General features: G+C 36.7%; 1 protein-coding gene across 1 annotated transcript in view; it reads right to left on the bottom strand.

The window, feature by feature from the left end:
- CSMD3 (CUB and Sushi multiple domains 3) overlaps window positions 1-26,877 on the bottom strand; it is a 597,171-nt gene that overhangs the window by 289,909 nt on the left and 280,385 nt on the right. Inside the window, exons 12-13 of the mRNA XM_066565891.1 lie at window positions 23,640-23,743; window positions 17,463-17,575 (exon numbers count right to left, since the gene is read on the bottom strand). Coding sequence (XP_066421988.1) covers window positions 17,463-17,575; window positions 23,640-23,743 — 217 coding nt within the window. The remainder of the gene's footprint in view (window positions 1-17,462; window positions 17,576-23,639; window positions 23,744-26,877) is intronic.

Here is a 26,877-nt window from a genome sequence, read left to right as displayed (position 1 = left end):
GGATGTTCAGCACATATTTTAGATAACCAACATGAATTATCAGCATAAATAAGGCTTCTTTTTAGTTAAAACTTTCTTTGTGCAGTCTTTCATATAATTCTCAATTAAAAAAAACTAAAATTAAAAAAAAAAACAAACTATAAAAGCAAAAAAAAAAAAAAAAGATCAAGCAGAAATTCTGGTAATGTCCCCTGTGGCAAAGAAACTAGGTTTTAGCAAACTGTTGTTTCAGCACCAAAAAAATATGACAAAAAATCAGTAAAAGTTTGTCAATAACACAAATTACTGTGAAAGTACAGGCTCATCAGTTGAGAAAAATAATAAATGAATTTAATCCAAACTAATTGAATGATTAGTGCACTATCTGTGCATCATCATCATGTAGTAAGCTGGTGTAATAGTTTTGCCTGGGGTAAGGGGCAGTTTTCTTCCCAGAGGCTCATGGTGCTGTTGTGAGTCAGTGAGGAGCTAAGGGTGGAGCTTCCTGTGTTGCTGCTGAATGGCTGATTATAAGAGGCCTCTGGGGAGCGTGGCGAACAGGAGCGGGCAAACAGGGGTGTGGTGAGTCTCTGGGGCGTATACAAGGCAGTTTGCGTGGCAGTTCACGCAGCAGTTTGCGCAAGCAGGGCAAGCAGGCAGGGTTGCCAGCTCTCTTGCTAGTAAGGAGTCCTCTGTGTTCTTTGAGGTCTTTCTGCTGCCTGGTTGTGTTTGAGGTGTCTCTTCGTAATGGTTTCTACACGGTCAAAAACTGTGGCTGGTACAAGTGTAAGTGACCAAGTCGAGCCCTCCAAAAAGGATGTGTCTGTACTGATCCATCCATGCCCAGAGTGTTTGAGCTTATCGGTGGCTTCAGGGAGTGTTGTGAACTGCAGTGTGAACAAGTGAACGATCACCTTTCACTGGTGACTGAGCTTAGGGAGGAAGTTGATAGGTTAAGGAGTATCAGGGAAAGTGAAAGGGAAACAGACTGGTGGAGCTCAGCCCTTCCATCTTTAAGGGAAGCCTCTGACCGAGAGGCTGAGGACTTATATGCCTCCCGCTCTCAGGCAATAGAAGGGCACCCGGTAGATGAAGAGGTGTGGAAATGGGTCCCCATTCGGGGAGGTAATAACAAAAACTCCTCCCCATTCCATCATCCAGCCAGGTACCACTTCAGAACAGGTATGAGGTCCTGGATCTAGAGACCCAACTAGATGATTTAGGAGAAAATTGTCTGCCCCGTGAACCCCCCAATTATGATTCATCTGTAAGATGGATCACTACCTCTAACATCAAGAAGAAAAGAAGGGTAATCGTAGTAGGTGATTCCCTTCTGAAGGGAACTGAGGGCCCCATATGTTGACCAGACCCATCCTACAGGGAGGTCTGTTGTCTCCCTGGGGCCCGGGTACAAAATATCCCTGAGAGACTTCCTGGGCAGATTCAGCCCTCTGATTATTACCCACTGCTGATACTCCAGGCTGGCAGTGATGAGATTGAAAAGAGGAGTGTCAAGGCAATTAGAAAGGACTTCAGGGTACTGAGTCAGGTAGTTGATAGGGCAGGAGCACAGGTAGTGTTTTGCTCAGTCCCTTTGGTGGCGGAGGAAAATGAAGAAAGAAACAGGAAAATCCGCATCATCAACAAGTGGCTTAAGGGTTGGTGTCATCAGCAAAATTTTGGATTCTTTGATCATGGGGACACTTTTACAGCATCTGCTCTGCTAGAACCAGATGGGGTACATCTCTCTGTTAAGGGCAAAAGTTCATCTCTCATGAACTGGCAGACCTCATTGAGAGGGCTTTAAATTAGGTTTGAAGGGGGAAGGGGAAGCAGCTGAGCTATCTGGAAGCAGGCCCAAGGGTTGCAAGGCTAAGTCAGGGGCAAAGTCAGTAGCCCAGCTGAGGTGCGTGTATACCAATGCACACAGCTTGGGCAACAAACAAGAAGAGCTGGAGGCCATGGTGCAACTGCAGAGCTATGATGCAGTTGCCATCACAGAAACATGGTGGGATGACTCACATAACTGGAGTACTGCACTGGATGGATACTAGCTCCTCAGAAGAGACAGGAAAGGAAAAAGAGGAGGAGGGGTGGCCCTTTATATTAAGCAGACTTGCGATGCCGTAGAAATTGAAACTAAGGAAGATGGAGTTGAATGTCTATGGGTAAGAATTAAGGGGAAGGCCAACAAGGCTGACACTCTGCTGGGAGTCTGTTATCATCCACCTAACCAGGAAGAAGAGGTAGATTACTTATTCTATAAGCAGCTAGGTAATGTTTCAAGATCATCAGCCCTTGTTCTTGTGGGTGACTTCAACCTACCAGACATCTGCTGGGAACTTAATACAGCAGTAAAGAGGCAGTCCAGGAAATTCTTAGAATGTATGGAGGACAACTTTCTGTTGTAGCTGGTGGGTGAACCCACCAGGGGAGGGGCTATGTTAGATCTGCTGTTTGCGAATAGAGATGGGCTGGTGGGAGATGTGGTGGTTGGAGGTCGCTTGGGGCAGAGTGATCATGAAATAATAGAGTTCTCAATATTTGGTGAAGTCAGGAGGAGCACCAGTAAGACTCTTACACTGAACTTCCGGAGGGCAGACTTTGGCCTGTTTAGGAGACTTATTCAGAGCGTCCCCTGGGAAACAGCCCTTAAAAACAAAGGAGTTCAGGAAAGGTGGGCATGCCTCAAAACAGAGATCTTGAGGGCACAGGAACAGACTGTCCCTGTGTGCCAAAAGATCAGTCAATGGGGTAAATGTCCAGCCTGGCTGGGCAAGGAGGTTTTGGAGGAACTTAGGAATAAAAAGAGGATGTATCAGCATTGGAAGGAGGGTCAGGTCTCTAAGGAAGTATTCAAGAAGGCTACTGGAGCATGCAGAAAAAAAATTAGGGAGGCTAAAGCTCATTTTGAACTTAGAATGGCAACTTCTGTAAAGGATAATAAAAAATGTTTTTACAAATACCTTAATGCTAGAAGGAAGGGTAAGACCGGCCTTTGTTCTTTATTGAACAAGGGAGGGAATTTAGCATCTGCAGATGAGGAGAAGGCAGAAGTGCTTAATGCCTACTTTGCCTCAGTTTTTCGTGGGAAGATGACTTGCCCTCAAGACACCTGCCCGCCTGGAATGGTTGATGGTGTCAGGGAGCAGAATGGTCCCCCCATTATGCAAGAGGAGACAGTCAAAGAACTACTGAAATGCTTGGATGTTCATAAACCTATAGGACCAGATCGATCCACCCCAGGGTAATGAGAGAGTTGGCAAATGAACTTGCAAAGCCGCTCTCCATCATTTACCAACAGTCCTGGCTCACTGGTGAGGTTCCGGATGACTGGAAGCTGGCCAGTGTGATACCCATTCACAAAAAGGGTGCAAAGGAGGATCCTGGTAATTATAGACCAGTCAGCCTGACCTCAGTACCTGGCAAGATAATGGAACAGTTTATATAAAGTGCCATCACAGAGAATTTACAGGATGGCCAGGATATCAGACCCAGTCAGCATGGGTTTAGGAGGGGTAGGTCATGTTTGACCAACCTGGTCACCTTTTATGACCAGGTAACCCACCTAGTGGATGCAGGGAAGGCTGCAGATGTTGTTTATTTGGATTTCAGCAAGGCCTTTGGCACTGTCTCCCACAGCACACTCCAGACAAGCTGGCAGCCCGTGGCTTGGACAGGAGCACTCTTTGCTGGGTTAGCAACTGGCTGGATGGCCTGGCCCAGAGAGTGTTGGTGAATGGTGCCGCATCCAGCTGGCGGCCAGTGGTGTCCCTCAGGGGTCTGTGCTGGGGCCAGTTCTGTTTAATATTTTTATTGATGACATGGATGAGGGTTTAGAGTCTTTCATTAGCAAATTTGCAGATGACACTAAGCTGGGAGCGTGTGTCGATCTGTTAGAGGGACGGAGGGCTTTGCAGAGGGACTTGGAATGGTTGGATGGATGGGCAGAATCTAATGGGATGAAGTTCAATAAGTCCAAGTGCCGAGTCCTGCACTTCGGCCACAATAACCCCCTGCAACGTTATAGGCTGGGGACGATGTGGCTGGACAATGCTCAGGAGGAAAGGGACCTGGGCGTGCTGGTTGACAGTCGGCTGAACATGAGCCAGCAGTGTGCCCAGGTGGCCAAGAAGGCCAATGGCATCCTGGCTAGTATCAGGAATAGTGTGGCCAGCAGGAGCAGGGAGGTCATTCTTCCCCTGTACTCGGCACTGGTGAGGCCACACCTTGAATACTGCGTCCAGTTCTGGGCCCCTCAGTTCAGGAGGGACTTTGAGATACTTGAGCGCGTCCAAAGGAGAGCAATGAGGCTGGTGAGGGGCTTGGAACACAAGCCCCATGAAGAACGACTGAGGGAGCTGGGGTTGTTCAGCCTGGAGAAAAGGAGACTCCGAGGTGACCTTATCACTCTCTTCAACTTCCTGAAGGGTGACTGTGGTGAGCTGGGGGTTGGTCTCTTTCTCCAGGCAACAACCGACAGAACAAGAGGACACAGTCTCAAGCTGTGCCAAGGGAAATACAGGCTAGAATTAAGGAGGAAGTTTTTCACAGAAAGAATGGTCAAATACTGTAATCATCTACCCAGGGAGGTGGTGGAGTCACCATCCCTCAATGTGTTTAAAAAAAGACTGGATGTGGCACTTGGTGCCATGATCTAGTTGAGGTGTTAGAACATGGGTTGGACTCGATGATCTTAAAGGTCTCTTCCAACCTAGAAATTCTGTGATTCTGTGTTTTGGATTTGCAATGAAAATAGCATTGATGAATCACTGATGTTTAACCTACTGCTTGCACAGAATCTAGGCCTTGGGTGCTTCTCACGACCCTAATAGTGAGGAGGCTGTGGCAGCACAAGCTGGAAGGGTCACAGGCAGGACAGCTGATCCCAGCTGACCCAAGGGATAGCCCATAGCATTTGATGTCACGCTCAGCAATAAGAGCTGGGAGAAGGAGGGAGACAGAGACCTTCAGAGATACAGAGCTTGCATTCCCAAGGACACATTTATGAATAACATTGTTAAACATCTGCCTGACAGTGGGAAAAGGAAAATGAGTGCCTTGCTTAGTTTTGCTTTCATGTGCAGCTTTTGATTTACTTATTAAACTCTGTCTCAGTCCATGAGTTTTCTCACTTTTTTCCTTTTGGACTGTGTCCCTCATCCTGCTGCAAGGAGTGTGAGCATGTGGGATTTAGGTGTCTGATGGGGTTAACTGCAATAGTCAAATATAAACAGGCAAATCATTATAGCATTAAAGCATTATAGCTTTTAGGCATTTTCTCTGGAAATATGTTACAGAAAATGCCAACCAACAGCAAACTGAAATAAATGCCAGCAATAAATGCAAGATACACTCTACACTAATACAATATAAGAAATTAATAGAAATTTCTCAGACTATCAAAATATATGATGAAAAGGCCTGCTGATGTAGTTGTTTTCTAGCATAATAGCACTCACAGAAATTAATTATTGACTTGGAGGAAAAAGAAGGGAAAAATAATATTCTCAGGGCATATGCTTGGCAATATGGAAAACCCAGAAGACCAAGTTAGTAAAGTGTAACATCTCAATCAGTTATGCTTATTCTTTTGAATGTTTCATCTGGAAAATAATTGAAAAAAAATCTATACATACATACACTTTAAGTCCTGACTGGATTCTAAATATGCCTTGCTTGCATCTACCTGACATACTGAAATATACAAAACAAAACAACTACTTTACCCAAGCAAGACGCATTTTCAGCCCACTGTTTCATGCAATGCAAACAGATGAATAAATTAAGCAACTACTATGCCATGATGTTATTTCAGTAGATAAACAGATGGAAATCTTACTTCTGTCACCCTTTCACAGGCTCATGTAGCAGGAAATGCATCTTTAGTGTTTTGAAAGCTGACATCTCCAGAGACTGCCACACACAGACCTTCACCACTGCAAGGAAATTGATGCAGTACAGCCAGGAGGGGAGCCTCCATCAACTCAATGCAAGTGTAGTAAAAGGCATGGACTAATCAGGCATGGCAAATTTTCAGTGTTGTAAAATGTGTGGAGAAAAGAGGTTTGAAGTCAGGAATCACGACCAGTTGGTAGAGAACACAAAAAACTATGCACTGCAAATAAGGAGGTAGATTCACTCAGAGATAAGAAAGGTATTAAATATGGAAAAAACTCTATATTACTGCCACTTTTTAGAGCTCTTCAGGTCAAGATTTCCTAACTGCTAATCTATCATATTGGGCTTTTAAATTCTACCCTTTGGCCAGGAGAATCTTTAAAAAGCATGAATTGCTTTATTATTTGTGTTATTTGTTTTCGCTTTCAGTTATAGAGATAAGGTTCATAAATGCTTGTAACAAAATTCTAACTTAAGCTGTTTTGAATACATTTTTTACTCCCAAATCAAAGATAAACAGTTACTCTCTTATAACATATATGCTTAATGCAGAATACAACAAAACTGATGGCAGTTAAATACACACTGAAATACTGCAGACAACAAAGAGTAACAGCCACTTAGCCCAGTGTCCTGCTTTAAGCAGTAGCTAATACTTAGGGACATAGCAAAAGATGACCTTTCTACATGTAATGTATTCATATTGCCCAACAGACTAAGGTCAGAGCAGTGAAAATCCTTCCAATTCTTTATGGATAACACTATCACGAAAGGTTGAATTGCTAAATGCTTTTAATTAAATATTGTAAAGCAGAAAGAATGACCTACAATTTTATTGAACAAAATTAAAAAGTTCTGGGAGTCACCTTCAAATAAAAACTTGTCTGACCAGTTCTCCACTGACAAGAGGGGAGTTGTAGAAAAGGATCATAAGTCATATGCCACCTTCCTTTTAACCAAACAAAATAATTAAGTGCAATTATGAATATTAAATTGACTTGTTAAAGCCAAATAATCTCATTTTTAAATCAACTTGGAGAATATAATATTAAACAGCACTACCATGGAGAATCAGAATAGTTAGGGTAGGAAGAGACCTCTGAAGATGACCTAGTCCAACCAGAGATGATCTAGCCCAATAGCCAAATCAGATTTAAAACTCAACATTCAAAAAGAAGCTGATATGCAAAAACCACAAGTAAATAAATATTTTGGGACATAGAAAGGTGAAATGGAGAAAAAGCATACAATTTCATTTTCTAAGAACTTGCTTTAAGACGGAAGACCTATTTTCACCAATCTGGGAAAGTTAACAGAAAAATGAAAGTTTCTCAACACCATAAAGATACACCTTCCAGAAATTGTTTTAAAAGACATCCAAAAAACCCTACATGAAAATACATTCTGATGCAACGACTTCTAGAGACACATATTATTGGTAGTTTTAAATGACCTGAGACCAATATATTTGCTTTGAATGATTACAGAGTTACAAGAAATACTGGTAAAAATTTAGTGAAAAGCTAAATTTCAGTGGCTGCATAAAATGTTGTAATTTCTTAACCCTCTACTACGTTATATTGTTAAGACCTTCTTTATAATGTAACCTGCATAGCCTTTTAAGATCTTAGAAATACCACATAAGGTTTTATGAAAGATCACATCTGATGCAACATTGATTTATATTTGTCGCTTTAAATTTTATGAAGTATATAATTTTGAATATTTAAAAAGTACCAATTACATAGTAACATTTGACTATTTTTTGGATTGAAAATACATTTGTGTGTGTTTAAATGTACATGTATACAAAAAATTGCACACAATCTCTTGATTAAGGGTAGACAATGGCTAGTAGAGCAGCAGTAGTCTTTTTCTTCAAACCCAAATGCAAAACATATATCCTGATAAAGATAGGAAATTTCTTGTTTCAGCCGTTAAACAAACATGAACTTTTCTAATAATGAAGATGAACTATTGAAGACTGCAATGTCAAAAAGCTGGTTGGAAGAAATTAGTAATTAAAAGCTAATATCCCAATAACAACAACAAAACAAGCAAAAATAACAACAATTAAAAACAAACAAAACCACAAAACCCAAACAAACAAAAAACCCCAAACAAAACAAAACAACCAAAAACACATCACGAAACTTCAAGGTATGCATCAAAGTTTTGGTAGAACTTATTTTCTAGGGAACAACACATGATCATTTGTAAACAGCCCTCTCATAACCACCAAAAACTATCAACTAGTATCCAAATAACATAGGTACTCCATCAGAAAGAATATTAAAAGCTTCCAATTTGCCTAGCCACCATAAAGCAATAGTATAAAACCTAAGTAATTTTTCTGTACCTATGATTCTATGAGAACTTGGGTCATGATTCAAAGTGCAGGTTGAAAATCTTAAGAAATGTCCAATTTCTTAAGGTGATTTTAGTAATGTAGGGCAGGGATGCAAATACAATTTCTATTTTCAGAAAGAGTTCCAAAAGACACCTGAAAAGTACAGATGTAAACCTGAGATGTAACAAGACTGTAGAAATTATAATTAAGCTTAAATTCAGCTGACACATGGATAAAAATTACATCAACAAACAACCACGTTTTTTTTAAAGCAAAGTCCTGCATTATAAGTCCTGCATTATAAATCCACTAATGCTTTCCAGAAAGATTAGCTGGCAGAGAGATGAGAGAAATTCTGTTTAGGTGTACTATTTGTAGTTCTAAAAGGGCATTTGAGGAAGCCCCAATGGAAGGTTCTTACAGAGATTAGAAACTCTTTCATAAAATGAAAGGCTTTTTTTCTGCATGTTAGCTTAAAATATAGTTAGTTGATGGTAAAAGTAAATGGTCAGTTCCACCAGAGGAGAGAAGTCATTAATGGACTTCTTCTGTATCTAAACTGTTTTACAGAATCACAGAATAGGTAAAGCTGGAAGGGAGCACAGTGAGTCATCTGGTCCAACCTTCCTGCTCAAGCAGGGTCATCCCAGAGCACAATGCCCAGGAGAATGTCCAGAAATTGAATATTTCCAGCTCTTGAATATTTCCAATGAGGGAGATTGCAGTGCATGGTCACTGCACACTAAAGTTCTTCCTCGTGTTCAGGTGGAACTTCCTTCATACCAGTTCTTGCTCATTGCCTCTTCTCCTATTACTTGGCACCATCAAGTAGAGCCTGGATCCATCCTCTGATGCCCTCCCTTCAATTACTTATAGACATTGATGAGATCCTCTCTTCAAGATCTTTTCTCAAGATTGAGCAAGCCCAGCTCCCTCAGTCTTCCCTCATGAGAGAGATGCTCCAAGCCCTTAATTATCAATTTTCCCTCCACTGGACTCGCTCCAGGAACTTCATGCTTTTTTTTTGCTGAAGATTCCAGAACTGGACAAAGTACTCCAGATGTGCCTTACTAGGGCTGAGTAAAGGGGCAGGATCACCTCTGCTGACCTGGTGGCAATGCTCTTCCTAATGCACTCCAGAACACCATTGGCCTTCTTGGCCACACAGGCACACTGCTGGGCTCATGGCCAGTTTGTTTTCCAGCAGGACCCCCAGGTCCTTCTCCACAGAGCTGCTTCCCAGCAGGTCAGCCCACAGCCTGTACTGGTCCATGGGGTTATTTTCCCCCATGTGCAGGACCCTGCTCTTGCCTTTGTTGAATTTCAAACTCTTCTCTGCCCATCTCTCCAACCTCTTAAGGCCCTTCTGAAGGCCTGGACAGCCCTCTGGGGTGTTGGCCACTCCTCCCAGTTTTGTGTCATCAGTCAACTTGCCAAGGAGGCATCTGCCCCTTCATCCAAGTCATTGATGAATAAGTTAAATGATACTGGGCCCAGTATCATTTAACCTTGGAGGACACCCTTAGTGAAAAACCTTCAACTAGGTTGTCACTGATTATGACCCTCTGGGATCTACCATTCAACCAGTTCTCAATCCACCTCACTGCTCACTCATCCAGTCAACAGTTCCTGATTTTGTCTATCAGGATTTTGTGAGAGACAGCATCAAAAGCCTTGCTGAAGCCAAGGTAGACAATATCCACTGCTCTCCCCTCATTGATCCAGGTAGTTGTTTCACTGTAGAAGGCAATGTTTGGTCAAGCTTGATTTATCTTTAGTGAATCCACGCTGAATACTTCTAATCTAACACTTCTTGTCATCCACATGGATACAGATGGCCTTCAGAATGAAGTGCTCCATTGATGTGAGGCTGACTGGCCAATAGTTCCCTGTGTCCTTCTTCTTGCCCTTTTTAAAGACCAGGGTGAGATTTGCTTTTTTCCAGTCTCCAGGCACCTCTCCTGATTGCCATGACCTTGCAAAGATGACTGTGAGTGACCTTGCTACGGTGTCCAGAAGCTCTCTCGTGGACACATCCTGCCAGAGCTCATGGGCTTGTGGATGTCAAGTTTGCTTAGGTGTTATCTAACCCAATCCTCCTTCACCAAGGAAAAGTCTTCTTTCCAAGACTCTTTTACCCTGGTCTGTGTCAGAGAACCCTGAGGGCTGATCATGTTAGTGAAGATTGATGCAAAGAAGGCATTTGATAACTCTGCCTCCTCTGTGTCCCCTATTACCAGGGCTCCCCTCAATTCACTAATGGGCCCACATTCTTCTTTTGTTTTTCTTTTTTTATTCATGCATTTTAAGAAGCTCTTGTTGTCCTGGACATCATTGGTCAGATTTAATTCCAGATGGGCCTTGACCTTCCTGGTCTCTCATTTCTAATTATTCTGACAATCTCTCCATATTCATTCCAAGAGGCCACTTCCATCCCTGCTTTCATCTCCTGTGTATTTCCTGTTTATGTTTGAGTAGTGACAGGAATTCTTTATTTATTCAAACACATCTCTTGTCTCCTCTGTCTGATTTTTTACTTTTTAGGATGCATCATTCTTGTGCAGAGTTAGATGTGATGCTTGGATATCGACCAACTCTCTTGGACCCCATTTCCCTGTGGTGCTTTTTCTGTGAGATTCTTCAAGGAACATCTCCAAACAGACTCAAGTCATCTCTCCTGAAATCAATGGCTGTAATTTTACTTGCTGCCCTGCTTCCTCCTCACCCGATACTGAACTTCACAATCTCATGTCCACTACAGCCAAGGCTGCTCCCAACCTTCATATCACCAAAAAGGCCTTCCCAGTTCAGTAGAATGAGGTTGAGGAATACACCATTCCTTTTGGGGTCTTCCAGTACCTGTGTCAGAAAGCTGCCACCAATGCTTTCCAGGATCCTCCTGGATTGTCTCTGCTCTGCTGTGTTGCTTGTCCAGCAGATGTCAGGATAGTTAAAGTTATTGTCTGACAATGTATTAGAAGATGGAAAACAAGACAAGCAGTGAAATGACAAAGCTTGCTGATGATAGCTTACACAAAACAGTAATGAGGACAATTACCTGTGAAGAAATAAAGGTCCTGCAAAACCAAGTAAGCAGTTAAATGAAAGATTAAATACATTGTATTTTCTAGGAAAAAAAAAATGAAAAAGCATCAGATAAAGCTAGTAAAACTACAGTGAACAGAAGGAAATACTTCTTCACTGAAATGTCCTTGTCATAAAATATTTAGAATGCTAAAATTTTATGTGAGCTTGAGAGGAAAAACAGATGAAATCATGGATGAAAAAGTCCATCAAGTTTTACTTACTGTAAATACACTGGATTTAGGAAGTGTCTATGCCATAAACTGTTAGGGAGTAAGAAAATATTTTGTAGAAGTATCAATATATAATTTCTTGCTATTTTTTCCTTATGTTGTATCCAGTTACATGAATCTTTCTTACGCGTCTCTAAAACTGTTCTCATACTCTTTTAATCTAGGGATTACAAACAGGAAATTTTATGTTGAATGCATGGTTTGAAAATTAGATAAAAATATTGTTAACATATTTGGTTAATGCTGACTGAGTGGGGTCAGAAAAAGTCAGTGGTGAATTGTGGCCATCAAAGCAGGAAGAAAACAAGAGTAAAATGCACAATCAACTACTATCTTGGCATTAAGTTAACAAGGGGAACTGCCACAAGTTTCTGAAATGGATGCACTTTTGCTCAATATGTTCAAGAAATATCTGAAATAGAAATGATCTTGAATTATAAAACTTGCAACAACTTTCAGCAGATGTGGAATCAGTATAGAGATTTTTTTCCTGTATTAGTAAACTGTTGGTAAGTAGTGTGGCCCAAAAATAAGTGTTTAAATTTTTGAAAAATACAAAGCAGTATTTGTATTTAAGAATTTGAACTAATCATGAAACTTACATGGATTAAAATAATTTGCATGGATTTTCAACATTAGTGTAAATCTCTGCATGTCATTCTGCAAAACAAAGTTAGGATGCACAAGGCATAGAACTGAGGCTAGAATCCAATGAAATAAGAAATGTATATGATCCTGTTGAGTTAATGCACCACAAAACACAAAGAACAAGCACATGATGAGAAACACAGAGAAGAGTGGATAGAAAGGCAACAGAAATCATCAGAACAGTGAAAATACCACAAGAGAATATACACTGAAATTTATAAAATTGAACAGTTCAGAAAGTAGAAATGTGTCATAGATTTAATTCTTGATTTTGATATGTAGAAAGAAGAAAAGCTTTACTTCCCCCATCCTCACAAAAGGGGGATTACATAGTATTTAACTAAAGAAACACATCAACTGTCTTGTGAAACCCAAAACTACACAATGAAACTGTCCACGGTCTCACTGAGGTTTAGTTGATATTTTTGTTTGTTTGTTTGTTTTTAATTAGCCAGTAATAGGAACAGTAAAATTAAAGCTATATTTTTCTCTTGGTAGAATGAACGTGAAGGCACATGTTTCATAGATAGGCTAATTTCACAGTTTGTCAAAGTGAGACCTTCCTGAAGTCTGTGTTATGGTAAGTGGTTCTTATTTCACACATTTGAAATTCATGTTTCTAGACATGGGGGACTAACGATGGATTCAGATAATTCAGTATTCTGTCACCAATAGAAAAGCAATCACTGTTGGGCAGTTAGTCATGGAAAAATATCTCAGCGCTATCTGTGACAAAAACCCTCAGATGTATCTGAAACTTGGTGCTTAGTGCTAGGAAAATAGGATAAAATGTGGATCACAAACTCCAGACAGCTGCCCCAGGCTCCACTAGTATCCCAAGAACTCAGGAACAAGCCATAGTGCTGGAAGCAAGATGAATGTCATGCTTTAAGCAAAAAGAAATCTTCTGAAATACAGGATGTCAGAGTGTAAATCCCATATCCTAAAGTTCAGTCATCATTGTGGAAAATGGTTAGTTTTGTCTGTTCCAGAAGACTCAAATCTGACCTAAATAGAAATTCAGTTTTCCCACATGATGCCAATAAAGCCAATTTTTACTATGTTTACATTACTGATTTCATTCCCTACAGCATCTTTTCCTACTATTTTACACCATGACTATTTACATTATTTGTTAATCCAAAAATTTTTGTCATACAGTTTATGTTGAAAGACAGTATAAGGAATATCTTATATTTAATCTTTCACACATGTCCCAAGTTAGAAAAGGAGACAAGTGTGTATGAAAGCTATTACACTTTGTATTCTCATATATAATTTTCCATGAACTATAATATTCTATTGCTAGATTATAAAAGATTTTGTGAAATCAAAATATGCAAAATCTTATCTTAGAAAAATGGGTTTCTTTGAAGGCTCTGCCATGTATTTGTCTCATATTTTGTGCAGCTGTTTTATACTCAATTATAGATGAAGACCATTCAGTTCCAGTGTTTCAGTATGTTGGAGACTGTTTCTCTACTACTACTGTTTAGCTACATACTTCTTTTTCCTTCACCATGCCTTTGAGAATAAAAGTACTACTGTGACTGTGAAATATGGTACCATTTTCTGAAATATTGAATGATCCTAAGCATTCATGAAACACTCTAACATTTAAAACTCTTAATTTGTGTTTTCTTTTCATAGTAATGATATGGGAAGTCTGAAAATCCATTATTTATTTGTTTTACTTGTTAACTACACAATCACCAAAGTCTGATCTCATTTTTAAAGAAAGATTTTCAAATAATCCCTAAAATTATGATGTGAAAATAATTCAGTTAAATTTCTAAATATTCCATGTTTTTACTTAATAAAGCTACACATACATTTGAAGCATGAAACAGACCCAAAACTATTTATACTATAGTGGTTAAGAGATAAAATATTATCTATAATGAGACAGTGCTTGTATTTCTGTCCTCTCTAATCCCTATATTAATTATTCTACCTTTTTAAGTAGTGTTATTTTATGCAATACGGGAAAAGAGATTTCAAAACAACAATTAATATTTATTTACTTTAAAATAGTCTCATAAATATTTAATTTTCAATATTTATAATGTTTTCCAGCTATTAAAAACCATGAAATAGCTCCATGTGCAACACCTCAATGTGTAAGTAAACAAAATTTCACAAAATCTTCCTAGATTTTATCAAATGGCAGATACATAAAAGAGGATCATCTGTTAGTTCTTGTAATAACATAAACGTAAAAGAATTACTCAGCTAAAAACTGATAAATACAGATGTATTTAAAAATTAATTTTTCTATTTCTAAAACTAAAAATGACGTGGCATATTCAGTTCTATTCCAGTCAGAAAGGAGGTGTCCTTCTATCTCGCACTGTAAGCAAATATACCATTTTGGGGAACAGTGGGGAAAGGGCACTGGGTGATAACATCCCATAACCTTTTGCTCCTCATATTCTATGTAGGAATTGGAATGATCTTCAAAATGCCCAGAATCAGATGCAAATGTCACTAAGATTTAAGAATGTCTTCATGAATTTTGATGGGATGAGGCATGGATATCTCCACTACATCTAGTTAGTTGAGTCTGAGAAGCACAGAAGCAGATCATCAAAACCTTTTAGTAGTAAATTATTTTAGTGTTAGTAAGTACTGTTATAAGTACAATATCAAGTAATTAACTCCAGCATAAGTAGATCAGTAAAGTGAAACAACAAATACCCATATTATATATATGCAATTCATTGTGTTTTAGTGGTTTTACTTTGAAAAAAGCTTTACAAGTTCCTGAGAAATGCCCATTAGCAGCTGAAGCAACAAAGCAATGCTGCTCCTGATGCCATTCAATTGCATCTTATGAATTACCTCAAATGAATGTAATTTGTGCCTTTCAAGATTGCTCCATGATGAAAACTAAAACAAGGGCAGTGGGAATGATCAGGAGAAGATTCAGTTCAAAAATCAAACTGCTGGATCTAAGGTAAAATGCTAACGTAATTGTACCTGTCACGTAAGCAGACATTTACAAGACTTAAACACATAATAAATACATGTAAAATAAATACAGTATCAGCCATAGCTAGCTAAGTGGATAGTGGAATTTGTGAGGCGGAAGAGGTCAAGTTAAAGTAATACATTTGATCTAGTAAAGAGATGAACAAGCAAGTTAAGCATACATTCTAAAGAGTTAATGAAATAACTTAAACTGAAATTTCCTTTGACCCTGACTTCTAGAAATCATCATTCTCATAAGTATTTCTAAAACTTCTCTGAAAAGGGAAAATTCTTTGCAACCTTTTTATTCTAGTAAATAATTCAGTGTTATATCACAGCCCTGAGTGCACTGTTCTAATGCAAATACTCAGTTTTACCTCACTGGACTTTCTCTCAACTTCCAATTCATAAATTTCAAAACTTAAATTGCAGAACCGTTGCTAATCCAAAATAGTACCCATTTATGCATCTGTTTTCAGTGCCTACCCTCATTACTAGAAAGGACTTAACACAGTTTTAAAAACAACAGAAATAGCAATCCCTTAAGACATGATTTGCCCTTGATACCCTTTCCATTTTACAACCATTGCCTAATTTCTGATATGTCTAATAAACACACCCTCTCAGGCATCAAAATGAAGGCAACTTAGATAAAAAAATTATCCCAGACTCTGGATTGACGGTGAGGTGGTGGTGGGGAATCCCACAAAATAAACCCAAACAGAAATAAAAGGAGGAAAAAAAAGGCAATCCCCCCACACAACCACCACCACAGAGCACATATTCATTGTTTGCTTCTTTCAAGTGCTATTTAGTGAACTAACAAAAATTACCATTGTAGGGCAAGAGAGAAATAGATTCAATATCTAGGCATACAATCACAAAGTTGATTATATGGAGATGCTGTTGTGAATGTTCACCCTTTCTGTACCCTTCTACCTATTCATATTCAATTAATTTTATTCTTGCAGAACTATAGCTTCTAAGAATAAATGTAACTCATGAATAAAAGAAGACATAGGATATAAGAATAGACAATAATCCTCTGCCTTCTGCAAACTAAAACTGCTGCAAGTAAAACTAATTTTATCAGGAAAGAATTGTGTAAATAAAAGATTCGACAACTTGAGCTCTGCAAGTTAGAGTTCAGATCTAAACCCCACCCTTTTCCACTCAAATAGGGTTCTAGTTTTGCTGCATTAGGAAATTATTAAACTTGTTTATACTAATCCTTCTCTTGCCCCTTTCAATAGCCTGAATTTGGAAATCCTAGGTCTTAATTATTACCATGCAGCAAAGTACAAAGATCTTATCTTAGACCACTAGATATGAATATCTAGAGTGCACAAGTGCACTTGTACCACACCACTGTGGAGCTTTACTTTACACTACAGGAAAGTTATGGACAAAAAAGAAAAACACCCCAGCAAGTCACACTGTGCAGGTTTAGTCACAAAATGCTCATTCACTCCATCTGCCGATTCTCAACAACACCAGCTCCATTTCTAATATGTTCAATCACTGGTTTACCTTTTGTCTCCCCTCTCTCGTTTTCTGATGAATAATCATACTTTCTATTATCCGGTTTTGGTGCTAGTCAGCAACCATGCAATTAAAAAAGTTCTCGTAAGAAAGACATACATCTGTGTCAAAGGTAATATAAAAAAATACCCAACTAATTCTTTAATAGAAATGCATGTATATATATGTTGTACTTTAGCTTTTTTTTTGATTTTGCTTTTCATGCTCTATAAAGACTGTATGCCCTTCCAGAGGTATCAAATAGCAACTGATGGTTTATATAGTGCATTATGTACTTTAAGAGCATAAAGAATAACATTGTTAGGTTTTTCTTGGTCCTGGCTCAAAACTTAGTAGTAATTCAAGTCATTCACTCACAGTGGTTTTTTTATGTTATGATAGACATTCATTTTCAAAAGAATATAGAAAGTATTCATTTTGTTTTACTCACTCATCTTTAAATAACCACAGAATCATTTCATTTTAATAGTTGCCAATATTAAATAAGAGAAAATAAGAGTAAAGTTATATGTCAAAACTCAATTGCTGTTACAACACATCAAACAAATGCTTGTGTTTCATGTAACACAACACCTTTAAGAGTTTTTGTTGGTTTTGTTTTTTTTTTTTACAATTCAGCTGATATTTTTCTTCTTTTTAAAACTGACAGAGCTGGAAATAGAATGCATCCACTCACTAATATGAAAGATAAACATTCCATAATATTGGCCTAGTTTTTGGTACACCATTACATTTGCTTCCAATGATGTCATTACCTTTGTAGTTAACCTTGAAACCAATTGAGCCCACACTTTCATCCGTTTGAAGGTGCAACCACATCTGATTGCTCATGCTCACAATTAAGTCAGGTACAAAGCTCCCGGTTAACCTATAGATAGAAGAAAATTTCTGTAAAGCCATTAAGCATTAAGTAAGGAGATTTTTTTTTCTTTTTGTAACAAATCTAAATAACTGCCAAGCATTTTTTTTTTAATATTTACTTTTAAATTCATTGCATTCAGCTCACACTAAATTAGTTATTTACTAGCTGGCCCACCAAGACAGCTCTCACATTTCCAATGACTGGAAATTTGATAGAAGTCTATAAACACATGCAACTACTACTTACATTGTATTGAAATATTTCATCTCACTTTCAGTTGCTGCTTCAGAAAGAAATACAATCTCCCTAATCCTTAACCTCATCTTCCAATCCACTACCCAGGTACATGAAGGCATATCAATAGCAGTGTCCACTACTCAAGTACATGAAGGCATATCAATAGCATTAGAAACCCATATTGTGACATTAGAGTGATTCCTAGATTTTTCTAATATGCAACTACCCACTTTGAAATACAAGTCTTCCATATTTAAAAGAAAGCTGTCATTTTTAAGTAGCAACATTATTATGAAGGCTCCTGTGTTCCCTGCACTTTCTCACCTCCTCTCATCACCTCTTCTACAACAAAGGAAGAACAGCCTAAAAAGAATCAGCTGTTATCTATTCCTTCATTAAGAAAACTAACAAATGTCACAACTTTAAAACCTTCTACTGTTACAGGGTGTTGATTAATAGAAAGAAATAAACCTGATTTTCTTTCTTTTCTTTTTTTTAAATTTTAATATTGTTTGCAAAAACTTGCAAATCAGTGCAACCCTAAATGTTGATTCTATTTGCTGAATGAACAGTGTGATAGCAATAAAGAAATGTTGTGAAAGCTGCAGTTTTATGCTATACTGCATTTTTTCCCCAAAATTTTGTCTCAGATTTTGTTATAGTTTATTATCTGAAGTGAAACTCTGAACAGTTTCCAGATATTTTTTATTCTTGTAAAGTGGATCACAAGCACAATATTGTATAACAGTGAAAACTGTTCATTTTTTGAAGTTCTAACCATTCTTTAAAGCTAGCTGAAACTTAAAATGGACTATTTTAAGTGCATTTTACAGTTAATTTTAGTTCTTCCCTCTGGTCTTTTTTAGCTTCCTTCTCTATTAAATAGTCTGCTGTGGGAAAAAACCCCACGTCTGTTTCCCACATCTGTGTTCACAGATGGAGCTACTAGAAAGACTCTTGCCAGAACTGAACAAGTAAATGCCTGGCCAAAATAACATATTAACTGCTCATTCCTGCACTAAGGGAAAGTGTCTTCAATGAGTTCAGTCTTTGCCAAATTAGTAGATTAACAGGATGTTTCTGAGAAACAACACTGATGTAATGGCTAACAGAGTTTTGTAATTGTCACTGGTGACTGACAGTATGTATTTTGAATATTAAGGGCATTGAGAATGTTAATCTCTCTGTTGTGTCAGACAGAATAATTTCCATAAAAAATTTCCATCAAAATGTTCAGCATTCCCATTTTCTGAAATTAATTATAAACACTTTTTTTTATCCATAGTTTTACAAGAAATACTTTCCAATTAAATAGTACAGGAAGAAAAAAAAAAACATTTGAAAATACATTTATGAAAAAAAGCCAAGAATAAATCAAGAGAACAGAAAAATCACTTCTTGATCTATCTTTTAAGTCCTTTTTTAAGTCCCTTTAAAACATTTAGGAGTGGGCCACAGAGCAATAAGATCCAGAAAACCATTATTATATGAAGGAAGCTATTTAAAAAATAATGAAAGTCTGCAGTGGAGAATTATTCTTTCTGTCCTTCTGGGGATTTATGTAGGTTCCTCTACCCTGTATTCAGTACCTAGATTCCTCTCCTGGAAGTATATGTTCCCTTTTAAGAGCTGAAGAGTGAACACTGAGTGCAGTAGAAATGGAAGTATGTGATTATGATGTCTCCCTTTTTATTAAACAGCCTAACAGTTACAACACTCAGCAGGGTGTTTTCCAGTTCTTCCTCTACAACTCCAGAACTAGTCCTCCCCACATCCTAGTGACATATATTCTCCCCCTGAGAGACTATGCTGAAGACTGGGTTTGAGGACATTCAGAAGATTGTGACACTCTCCATTTGCTGAAGACAACCTGTAATATGAGATTAGACACATGCACACCCAACACAGCAAGCATACTGAAAGATTTAATTTCACGATTTGTATGCGGGATTTTCAAAAGGCTTGTTACAGGAACCAGTGCCTATATGGATATTGCATTAAAAGTCACTGCAGTAATTGTCAGACCAAGCTGCTGAAAGCAAACTTCCAAACGTCCTGAAAAAGTGCTGTGACTGATGTATGGAGTCACCATTTGCTTTCCTTCTTCCCCTCTATCCTTTGGTAATAACACTTAACACTGCTCCACCTTGCATTTTAGTTTCATAGGAAAGCATTAAGAATGGCTTCATATCAGTCATCTTTTCCAACAGACTAAAAATATTATAGCAATCAGGTTTTAATTCACTTGGGTGCCAGGCTCACCAGGCTGGAGCAGACTGTCACATTGCTGGCTGCATGGATGTACAGGCTCAGAATCACAGCCACCAGAGAAACTTAATGGCAAGTACTGAAAAGGCTTTGGAGTTTAGCTCCTTCTCTGATTTACATCAGCAGAATAGGAGTAATCAGGACTGCAATTACATTTTAGAAACCTAATTCTATTGAAATGCCACTTAACTTCCGTTTTTGCTTCTCAACCTTCCTCTCAAGCAATGCCCAGTAAAACTATCAGATTAAACACTTGGATAAGTTTCTTGATTAACCCTGATAAATTGGAAGATAAATGTTTTCACATTATTAACACATAAATGAGACATATTTAAACCAATGTTCTTTAGCAATTTTCCAGGGAAAGATAATCATTTTAAAATTTAAAAACCAAAAAATTAAATGATACAACAGCTGATTTATTTGCTATGCATCATATCTCAGACAAAGTCTGCATGGCTCACAGGAGAAAAAATTTACATGGTTTTTATAGTACTTAATCATCGTCCATCTTCTGTGTAATTTCTTAATGCATTTTAACCCTAATAACTTCACCATTGATACTTCTGATCACAGAATAATGATTCTATGAGTAAACAAAAAAATATACTTGGGCTTATTGTATAATGTTACTTAATATTAAACCCCCATAAATTAATGGAGTATTTTTTTGCTTTTCCAGGATCTTCATAGCAATAATTCTTTAAAATTATTTACCTAGTTAGTTACAGTTATTGTATGTTAAGACTCCACAATTCTAATTAACTTTTTTAATTTAAAAAAAAATACTCAGGATTCTTTATGTTTGTGGCAATTTTAATAGTTTTTAATAATTCCATCATTTCTCCCCAATCTAAGGTACATCATCAGAAATACTTTTATGAAATGCTAACATCTTCAATGAAATACACTCTGGGCAGACTGCTCTACCTTGTTACTCAAAATTTAAAATATTTTAAAATATAAGTAAATTTAAAATATAAGGCACTTTGCCTTAATGCATTACTGTAATTTAGTAACAATACTTTAGTTAAACTTTAATAATAATTTATAAATTGGCACTTAATAAAGGTTCGTTCCACAAGAGAGACTATTCCATATAGTTTAGGAATTTAAGAATAGCTGAAACTAAATTCTAGCATTGTCAGCAATATTTTTTTAATGATTAGTACTGCTTAAAAAGTAGAGATTACAGTACTTCCACACATTTCAAATTTATTAGTGGTAGCAATTAACTCATCTGCAATCCATTAAGAGACTGCATTATCCTAAAGAAATTGCACCATAAATACCTGGCCAAATGCTGGTCTTTTCCTGAATAATAATCCTGGAATCAGATACTTAGGTTGGAAAAGACCTGTAAGATCACCAAGTACAATGGTTAAACCAACACTGCCGAGTCCACCACTAAACCATGTCCTTAAACATCACATCTACACATGTGAACAACTCCAGGGATGCTGACTCCAATACCTCCTTGGGCAGTCTCATCCAGTACTTGACATTGGAACAATGTCCAATCCTTCTGACATAGTTAGGAAAAAAAAAAAGCTGAAGAGAGTGTTTCCCCTGATAATCGAGAGGAGAGAACTGGTGACAACAAATATGGAGAAGGCTGAGTTACTTCAGAGAGTTCTTTGCCTCAGTCTTTATTGGCTGTCAGGTTTCCCATTTCTCTCAAGTACTTGATCCTCTACATGGGATTTGGGGGAGAGAGGTCACTCACACTGTAAGCACAGAGCAGGTTCAAGACCACTTGATGAAATTGAAAAGTCACAAGTCTATGGGTCCTGATGACATGCATCCCAGGATCATAAGGAACCTAGCTGATGTTGCCAGGTCACTCTCCATCACTGGAAAAGCCATGGCAGTCACATGGTTACAGGAAGGAGGAAAACATCATTCCTGAGAGAAAGGAAGATCCAGGGAACTACAGACCTGGGAGCTTCAGCTCTGGGTTTACCCTCCAGCAGAGGGACACTCCTGTCCAGCTTGGTGTCATCTGCAAACTGACTGAGGGTGCACTTAAACCCCTTGTCCAGACCATTAATGAAGATATTAAACAAAATAGAACAAAATAGAAAGGACAGAATGATTACAAAACCAATTAAAAATAGAAGGCCAGATAATCTATCACCTGGAGGATAAATCTAAAGGGGAATTCATTAGAAAAATCTGTAAATCTTAGTAAAATCATATGTTCTGTTTGAAGTTTTGCAATTACTGATATGAATGAGGTAAAATTAGGACAGAAAAAGAGCCAAAGCTTGGGTTTAGTGTACTCAAATGAAACTATTTCTTTATATGATTATTATGGTGAATAATGGAAAACTATGTAAATTCTTTTAACACATTTCCAATAAATATACTGCAGGGAATATCATTCTAAAGAATCCTAATTTTTTATTCTTTTGTTTTATGATTAAATATATTTTGTACTAAACTTGTATCACATTCTTGTCTGTGTTTCAATTATTAACTCATTTGAACTAGTTATAACATCAGGTATTTGCTGAAAGGTCCGTTTATTTAAAATTATTACCTAAATATTATTTGGCCTTTAAAAATATTTTCTAAATAGCAGATAATCCCTTACACGCAAAATATGGTTTTTAAGCATTAGAGCACTTTTTTTTTTTTAATAAAATTAACTCAGATTTGAAAAAATAAATACAATGTACTTTAAAATACATTAATTTCTCCTACATGACTGATTTATTCAGAGTAGAACTAGAGTTATATAAAATGATTCCTTATAAGGCCTAATCACAGTGTTCTGCATATTTTTAAGTCACTGTGGAACAAACAGAATCACTGACTTTTAACACTGCCTTGAAAATTTTACAAACTAATACAATTCTGGATTTGTCTTCAGACAATTGTTAGTATTATTGCCACAAGCTTAGTATTTGAGAAATATGGATTTTAAGTTAATCAATGATTGTTAAGTATATTATGTATCTATATATCTGGGCTCACACATTCTAGAAAAAATGTCCACGAATGATAAAAATCTATTCAATACTCAATGCTGGTTTGCAAAATGTGGTTTAGGTAACGCCCTATTCAGCCTTTCTCTGTAGTAGTTTTCTTCACTATGTTAACTTGCTCTTCTGAGTTATCTGTAATAGTCACTAAGCAAATTAAGGTCAAGACACTATAGTACATCTTTTGTCATGCTAACCTTGCTGGAGGACTGTAAAATTTGTGCACAAATTGTCCATATATCTATTTTCAATTATGTTCTTGTACACTTTTAATTTGAGCACACACAAAAGGGAGAACAATACTTCCTAAAATTTACATATCTAAATGTAAGTTTCCACACCATGCCTTTCAAACTTCTGATTTGAGTTCATCTTTTTCTTTTGTGATGTCTAGGTCATCTCTTTCTAACTTCAGAACAGTAAAAATATAGCAATATATTTACACTGTCACCTTTATAATTTTAGAAGCTCACTTAGTTTTTGTTCAGATTTATCTGATTCAAATAATTATTTAGTCTCATTAAAACACATTAATGACATTCTTCAATGTACACAAACTGTAAATGCAAAAGACTTACACTTGAAGTACAGTTTTAGGATCACCCACTTCTCCTCCATCACCAATTGTCAGTGTGTCATAGCCAATCTCCAGATCAAATTCTTCAAAATTTATCTGAATAACCTACAAAATAAAATAAGTAAGTATATTTTAGACATAAAGGTACTTGAGAGATGAGTCTGCAAATTAAGCTTTTCAGCAGTGTAAAAAAAAGTGATCTTCCAATTAATAATTGCATGTTAAGTTAAGCATATTTCACAATAAATTAGTGTAATTAACCCCTAGGTTTTGATTCATGAAATGTGAATTATAATAACCCTTTAGGTATCATCACTCTGCTGACCTCCTCAAAGCACCATGATTTCACTTATTTATGTAGTTGTTACATGTTTATTACAGTTGTGGGTAATCACATTACATTTTGATTAGTGTATACTCAAAGGGCAAAAAAACTAATTGCCTTATGTGCAGTACCACTGTCTTCAAATACCAACTGAATAATTGTACATCATTAAGTAAATGCAGTGAAGGTGAAGAATATCATTTACTCCTGACATGTATAATCTGGCCCAAGTAAGATAAAGAGGTATGAAAGGTAAAAGCAATTCTCTTAATTCATGAAGCTGAGCAAAATACAACTATCAGAATCATGGCCATTTTTAATATCCTGTAAATTAAATAGCTCTATGCATATTTCTGCTGAAGGATAAAAATTTCAGCACAATTTGCAGAGAAGAGAAGAGAAGAGAAGAGAAGAGAAGAGAAGAGAAGAGAAGAGAAGAGAAGAGAAGAGAAGAGAGAAAAGAACCATGTTTCCACCCATGTATTAATCATGGTAACTCTGTCTTTATTTCCTCACAATTTCATATGGATAAAAATGACAAAATACTTATATGTAGGAATTTTAATACTGTAATAAATCATCTTTTATTACACTTATAATTGAGAACTGAGAGCATTTGTGTTTAAAGATGTGGATGCCATTCTGATGGATTATTATCATGTCCTTGAAAGCTCCTGTTCCTTTGTTACACTGGGGTTCTGGTAATTGAAGGAGGACGTGTTTCTATGAGCACAAAGCCAGTACGGGCAAGCTGGAAACTGACGTATGTTCCAAGGACTGCAATTTGTTCCAAAGGGAGGAGAAACACTTTCCTTTACAGGTGTAAGTGGTGATATAAGTACACTGAAGAACAGCCAGTTTGGCACATTTACATAAATAAATGCCTGTGTGTGCATGTACACGTGTACGTATATGTGTGCCATACCCCAGGAACTGCAGTCAAGTACAGAGAGTTAAGAGGGTGCAGATGGAAAGCATGTGGAAAATTGCATAGGCAAGCAGCTGATTTGCTCTAATTGAGTAAAGAGGAGAAAACTACACATAAATCTTCTTAATCTTCTTAGTTGGAAAAAATATTCTGGATATTTTGTGCTGCTCTAGCCACAAAATTTGTAACACTAGACATAAGAATTTAAACTGAAATCTATAACTACATTTAAGGCTGACACATATTTCACTCAGTACTTAAAAAAACAACCAACCAAAACCAAAAACCCCAAAACTAACCAAAAAAAAAGCTGTTATTTTTGGTCCACTTTTAAATTCTGTGCAACTAGATGTGCAGCTACATCAGAACAGAAGATTCCACAATAAAATATGGGCAAATAATGTTAGTATTGAATACAACTTGAAAGCATATTTCACTTACAAACAGTAAAATACATTTTTAAATAATATTGCAGCAAAACTATCAATACTATTTGCATAATAAGAAGAAAAGCAAGATAGTATAAAAATTGTGTAACTAATTCATGATCAGAAATCTTAATCCTGTTTTCCATTAAAAACATGAAGAAATATAATTTCATTATTTTTCAATTTTTTTTTTTTTTGTGAATGGTAATATTTTTTTAAATTAATATCCTTCTAGGTATTTTATATTAGTTGAGTATTACCAAATTGATAGAAGACATCTGTTCCTTTGCAATGGAAGTACTTGTCTTCATAAGTTGTGTCAGAAAGCTAAAACAGATTTTCTTTAGCACAATCAACATTATCCCTTGTGATGCATATTTCATCAGAGGAGAAGACAGAGGTTAAGGAAAATATAAGTTTCAAGGTATGGGTTTTTTTAATTATGAATGACAAAAAAATGTTTTCTTTATTTCACTGCAGAAAAGTAAGATGTTTGTCATCCTTTTTTAACAATGCCTACAAATAAAAAAGTAAGAAAACTCTGAAAAATATCTGTCTCATTGAAGAATATTGTGGAACATGAAAAAATAATCAAAACTGATATTATTGTTCAAATCATAGGCTTCAGCTTCAACCTTTGCACTAGGCTTCAGTTTCAATCTTTCCATTCGTCTGTAGTGAATATCCAAATTATTGATGACTTGGTTCTAATCTGGCTGCTCTGATATAATCTCTCACTTTTCTACAATCTGAATTTATTTTCTATAAATATAGAAAGTATTTATTATTTTCTATATTTATAGAATTTTTAAATTAATATTTATTAATATTTCTATAAATATAAGAAAATAATTTTCTTTTTCCATGAAAAGAGAGCTTTTTTTTAATCAAAAGAGATGTACATTTAAAAAGTTTATAATTTTTTTCTCCATTAATGTTTCTCAGAGAAGGATGTTTAATTTCAAGCTTTTGTCTCATTCTCTTTCTAACTCACCTAAAACTATGACAATGGGATAGGTAGGACATTGAAAACTGTAGTTCTATAAAGCCACAAGTGCATAGCTTAGTCTACTTTTGTCTTGTATCATATTCTGTGAAACAGTCACATTTTTAAGACTATAAGAAGCAATGATGTCATTAATGACTTCAAAAATGTTAGAATGTAAAAAAAATATGTTGTAGGAACTGACTATAAGTAATTGGAAATACTAACATTTGATAATCTTATTCTTGTGAGTCTATTACCTAGATTTCTTCTTAAAAGTTTCTGTTTCAACTGCAAATTAGAAAATGCTTCATCTTTGTGCAAAATTGACACTAGTAAATTAAAATTAGAAACAGCAGTCACCAAATAGAATCATATTTTATGTACAGTAGAAAGTAAAATATTATTCGTTGAGACAGTAAATCATTTTGTTCACCCTGCATACCCCTGCTGGAAGAGGGTTAAAACCAGTTGCTAAGGCCTACTCTAAACAGTCTATAGTATCAATGAAGTATTTCATAACTCCAGGTCATTGAAAGGTAAATGAGCTGTATTTCAAACTTAGGTTTAACA

The sequence above is a fragment of the Molothrus aeneus genome, chromosome 1 (genome assembly GCF_037042795.1).
Source record: "Molothrus aeneus isolate 106 chromosome 1, BPBGC_Maene_1.0, whole genome shotgun sequence".
Lineage (NCBI taxonomy): Eukaryota > Metazoa > Chordata > Aves > Passeriformes > Icteridae > Molothrus > Molothrus aeneus.
This window is presented reverse-complemented; position numbering and strand designations above follow the sequence as displayed.